The following is a 6,052-nucleotide window of genomic DNA, read 5'->3' as shown; positions in this document are numbered from 1 at the left end:
AGACAGATCAATAAACTAGACTCTATAAATATTCATCCATCAAAAAGCAACATAATGTCACTTTAAAACAGAAAAAGACTATGAATTTTTAAAGATTACCAAGTTTTTACAATTCTGTTCATGGTAGAAAATCTCTACTTTTCTCACATAATTATCATAGTCACAGGATCAATTTCATGTCTTACAACATTAACATAGTAGAGTCAAAAATAACATTCTTTCTGAGAGGGAGGCCAGGCATATGGGAAGTGTTTCATCATCCATTGTTTTGGGAACCAACATAATAAGGGCAATGTACTATCTTTGTTTAAATTAGGATATAAGGGAATTTATGGGTTTTATTATTATTATGCGTGTGGTGTCTTCTTTTTGGAGGGTAGGTTTTGCTTCAAAATGATGCTGACACAGAATGTGATGTGTTCAGTTCTAACGAAAGCAGAACAAAGTGTTTGTTCTCTTCCACATGGGAAATCTGAATTATTTCCATACAATGGAAAATTGTAAGACACTTTTATTCGTGCATTTGACATGGGTCTCGCCTTCCATTTTCTGGGTTTGGGAAGGAGGCTCACAGGTCTTCCCTGAGAGGGGTCTGCATAACTTCCGAAAGTTCTTTTTCCATTCTGAACAAAGACAACCAGTGCTGCTCCTTTCCTTAATTTGATTCTTTACAAGAGTTACGTTGTTTTCTTGGAAAAGAGTTTCAGCACCTGTTCTCTAATCTGTTTAGTTCTGACCCCATAGATTACAGGGTTCAGAGCAGGTGGAATGACTACATAGAAATTAGCCAAAAGGATGTGGATGTAGCGTGGAATATTCCGGCCAAACCTGTGGGTCATAAATGAAAAAAACGCAGGAGTGTAGAAAGCCAACATGACACACACGTGAGAGCCACAGGTGCTCAGTGCTTTGAGCCGGGCATCGTGGGAAGGCAGTCGAAAGACAGCATGAAGGATCTGGACATAGGAAATGACAATAGCTATGATGTCCAACACGAGGATAGAGATGGCACATAAGCCATAGATGATGTTGACCCTGATGCTGGCACAGGACAGGCGGGCAATGCCCATGTGCTCACAGTAAGTGTGAGGAATAATTTGGTGTCCACAAAATGGTAACCGTAGGATGAGTAAAACAAAGGGTATGGCAAAAGACAAAGTTCTCAGTAGGATTATCATTGCAATGATGACTACCACCTTGTTTGTCAACACCAGCGTATACCGAAGAGGGTTACAGATGGCCACATAGCGATCATAGGCCATGGCCACGAGCACAGCTGACTCCATGCCAGTGCAGAGGTGGATAAAGAACATCTGGATGAGACATCCCTCAAAGGAGATTTCTCTCAGGTTGAACCAGAAGATGCCAAGCATCTTGGGGATGGTGGATGTGGACAGGCCCAGGTCGATAGATGACAGAATGGCCAGGAAGTAGAACATGGGCTGGTGGAGGCTGCTCTCAGTCTCAATCACGGAAAGGATGCTGATATTCCCAAGAACAGCTGTCAGGTACACAGCAAAGAAAGGGAAACCAATCCACATATGTATATGTTCCAGTCCAGGGATCCCCAGAAGGAAGAAAGAGTAGGGACGAAATAGGGTAGTATTAAGTGAGACCATCTTCCTGGGATATTTTTATAGTGAAAGATATTATAGATCAAATACCTCCCATTCACTGAATAAGCCTCCTCCTTGTTTAGCACACAGAGAAAATGAAGAAATCAGTGAAACATTTATTGTATCTACCCATCTTTGATACCTGAAAGTGTACAAAATTGAATGGTAAAACAAAGCCACATGATTGCAGTGTACATCATCATATCCGTTCAATTAAACTGAATATTGTTATTCAACCAAAATTTACCGAGTACCCAACATAGATTTGCTAAGTTCTATGCTAAGACGGTAGCAAAAGATGAGTTAGGGAAGGTTCCTTTTTTGATGGAACTTAAAGTTTCAGTGGTTGAAACAGTTATGCAAATGAACCATTTAAATTAAGAAAATAAGTGGCAAGATAAAGTTTTTCCCTTGCTTCTTAGGTGCACAAAATATTTCCTGAAAATTATTTAGTATTTTATAGAAAAATTATTTGATTTATGACTATATAAATTATGTACAAGGTAGGGACATAAACATAAACACAATGACAGCCATTATGATTCTGCGTGTATCACATTTCTGAGCTGAACATATATAATGTGTCTTTAAGGAAACTGCAAGTACACCAAACCAGAAATTTCTAACACAATTTTGGATCTATGTAGGCTTTTCACTGTTCAAGTTCCCAAAAAAGTTTTTCATGCCATAGTCATCTTCTGATCTCTCCTTTCTTGCTGATACCAATATTAGAGAATGAATCTGCCTTGAGGTTTTATCAAGAAGCCATACCAAACTTCATTTCAAGATAATCCTCTTAATCTGGGTCTGCTTAGAAAAAAATTCACATACTCCTCTTCATTTCTGTTCTGATGGTAGGTAAATAGAGCTTTGCCCTTTAAGTGCCTTCCTGCTGATGTCTGTCCAGAAAGAAAAACAGATCTACACATGGACACAGAAACATTAATGTACAGTTTTATAAAATATCACAAAATTCACAAATATAGTGAATTAATTCATACACACAACTCCTGGAAATTAAATCCATCATTTATCTGACTATATAATTTATTACAATATATATGCCTTAATAACTCTAAGCACATTGTGATTAAAACCTCTTGCCTTCTCTTTCATATACTTCCATATAGATAGATAATAGATAAATAAATGATAGATGATAGATAGATAGACAGACAGACAGGCAGGTAGATAGATAGACAGAGAGATGTCTGCACACAGCGAGAGAAGGTCTGGAACTCAGTAGAAGTAAGAATTACAATTTTAAGAAGTTACCACTAGCAGGAAAGTAGATCTAATCCATACCACTAGGAGGCTATCTCCTTACTCACATGACAAGTTTGGAAGAACCTGGAGGGCTGAGGTAAATGTATTATGTTATAGATCACCTTTGATGTACTCCACTCCCTATAGATAGGATTATGCCTTTCCCTTGTTTCTCTGCTCAGTATTCAGTGAGACTGCTAAGTCCTGTGCAAATGAGAAACAAGCTACAAACTATATTAGCCAGATTAACTGTATTAGAAATTGTGTCTGGGGATGGAAGCGTGTGTGTGTGTGTGTGTGTGTGTGTGTACGTGTTGGAAGGGTGCACTGCAACTTGGGTCTTGAGCAAATTGCTTAAGAAATCCTAGAAAGAAAAGTTGGATCACAGGTACGGGGAGAAACAGTTAAGATAATTAGTCAAGCAAATTAACTAATTAAAAAAATAGAAGAGGTATTTCAAGAAAGCAATATGAACTATATAGGAAACTATCCCTAATTTGAACTGGGATGACTATATGCAAGGAAAAGCATTTAAACCCAGGGGATTTGGGTATTTGGGGATGAAGTAGAATCTTATAATCAGATTTCTTTTTCTGTGATTGTGGTTCAGCTAAGTTAGAGTTTAGTAGATGAGAAATGGCATAATGTTTTGAAGCAGACGTTAGGAATTGAAGCCAGAGTCTTCCTGCCGTGTGAATTTGGTTAAATTATTTCCCCTCTTTGAGTCTATGATTCCTCACCTATGCATGAAATGAGGCTAAAATGCCTATGTAGCTGAATTCTTGCAAGGTTTGCATGAGTCAAGATGGGACATCAAAAATGTAGAGTTACAATTACTGGTAAAAACCTATTGACAAGAACACAATAAAGTAGAGAACTATAGTGGAAGTGGTTTGCCTTATCTCAGACCTTCAGATAATCTGTACATCAGGAGTCAGCAGACTAAATACTGATCCTCACTTTACCTCCCTATAAATATTTTGGTAGGGGTCCTAACATTAGTAATAGAATATATCTGATTAAACCTATCCTTAGACATTTTCAGACATTAGCATTACACACTAGAAGACCAAACCATTCCAAAATGATTAGCACTACCTTTAGTTGGAAGAAAGTAGCAAGTGGTTCGGTGTGTTTTACTATGTTGTGATTGGTGAGAGATAATTTCTGAATAGGTTAAGGTAAGTTCAATTATTATTCTCCCTCTATGTTGAAAACGCACTCAGGATGGGGACATTTATCCAACCTTTAAATTAGATTAGAAGGGACTGAAGGAGAGGTAAAGGTGAGCAAGAGCAAGAACACAGGAAAAGAAAGAACCTTGATAGATCAGCAATTAGATAGGCTCCAGGTCAGTGAAGAGCTCTCTGCACAAAAAGAATGGCAGAGGTGTCAAAAGATGTCGGAGCTGCATGCAGACACAGTATAAGGGAGTATTAGAAACAAAAGAAGCAGTTGCTCATGTGCATATAGAGATTATGCCAACATATTCCTACAGTCAGTTCCCTTATCCCAAGCCTTCAGTCAGCAAGTTTTTCTACTCCCCCCATCCTGTCATCTACCACTCTTTCTTGTGCTCAGCTGGCTACAGATAAGGATCCATACCTCCAAAGCATTGCTTACCAGCAAGGACTCCTGGAGAACTTAGCAAATCTCCCCTAGCAACCTTCTGATCTCCTTTTGCGTTGGTGGGAGGATTTTTAATACTGTGGCCAAGCCTCTAGAGAGAGGGGAACTTTGCATTGGGATTCCCTAGGAGGAGAGGGGGCAAGAAAGCTCTGAGATCTAGATTAACTCCTTTTCTAGTGGCATAGAATATACCAGACTCCAATAGACCATGTCCTGATTCTGGACCTTGGCTCCCAAATCTAAGATTAGCATATTTTCAGTGGGGTTATTATTATTACTATCATTATTATTATTATTAAATATTATTATTATTATTTTGGCCATGTAAATTTTTTTAAAATTTTTACAAACAAGGTTCTTGGAATCAGTTTTAAGCTATTACTTTTGAAATCCTCAAAGGGAGGGAGTGGCTTGTCCAGGCTCCAAATATATATAAGCTAATGATTATATTAAGTCTGGGTATATCTTCTTAGTATCATGCAACTACCACATTGAGTCAATATTTATTAAAAATGAAGTGCTAATAAGTAGAGAAGTACACTAAAATTATATCATAATGACTCAATATTTAGCATAGTTACACTATCCTGAAGTGAGGAACTGCATACAGTTTTGAATCGCACAGAAACCTATCATGTCATCCCAGTGGAGGTTTCCCATCAGTAGTGGAAAGCAGGAATAAAAATCCAGAAGGCAGAGGCTAGTCATTTTAATCACTCCTTTCCCGACTACTTATTTAAAGCCATGTACGAATTGCCTTATCCTTTCAATCTCCATTTTGAAACCTGACAAATGGGGACATTTGTCAAACAAGTTTCAGTGCCCTATAGTCCTAACATCATACGGGGATATCAACCCTTTTTAGCGATGAAGAGACAGAAACAGAAAAGGAAGAGTAGTTCACATGGGGAGGTAGAGTTGAGTGTTTAAGCTTCCATTCTAGAGGGTTTTCCATGAGTAACAGGAGCTGACCTTGGACATTCAGATGGATACATCAGTTTTATCATTCACTCACTGATGAATTGAAACAACTATACACCGATCAGGTGCCATTTAAGGCACTGCCTGTAGAGTAGTAAACAGCATGGACAGTGAAAGACAAGAAACAGAATAAAAAACCACACAGATGACAAAAATGAACTGTGTTGAAATATAAGGCTGGGAAGTAGGAGAGGATGCTGATGGTGAGAGTTAGTCATTCTAAGTAACATTGTCAGGAACGTGACTTTAGGGTAAGGGTCAGGGAAGGTGGAGCAAGTCATGTGGAATCTGGAATGGGGCGATGGCTGTGGGAAAGCTTTCCAGGCAGAGGGAACAGCAAATGCAAAGACACTGAAGCTGAAGCATGCTGGGTGTCATCAAAGAAAATGCAGCTTCCACAGAATCCGAGTCTCAGAGATGTGGACAACATCAAGCCCCCTCAGACTTCCACACACTTACAAGTCAGAAGGTCATCATTCAACAGAATAAATATCAAAGGAGATCCCCATACAGTGGCTAGTAGTTAGGCTAGTTCATGGCTACTCTTTCAGTCAAGAAGC

The 6,052-nt window shown here is 38.7% G+C and overlaps 1 protein-coding gene across 1 annotated transcript; it reads right to left on the bottom strand.

Moving 5' to 3' along the window:
* Positions 1–677: 677 nt before the first annotated feature.
* LOC308350093 (olfactory receptor 52E1-like) lies at positions 678–1,619 on the bottom strand (the record flags this gene model as incomplete). The annotated part of the gene is made up of 1 exon (XM_080815095.1): positions 678–1,619. One exon carries the CDS (start codon positions 1,617–1,619, stop codon positions 678–680), a length of 942 nt encoding a protein of 313 aa, XP_080671221.1.
* Between the last annotated feature and the right edge of the window lie 4,433 nt (positions 1,620–6,052).

Source organism: Martes martes (genome assembly GCF_963455335.1).
Source record: "Martes martes genome assembly, chromosome: 10".
NCBI lineage: Eukaryota > Metazoa > Chordata > Mammalia > Carnivora > Mustelidae > Martes > Martes martes.
This window is presented reverse-complemented; position numbering and strand designations above follow the sequence as displayed.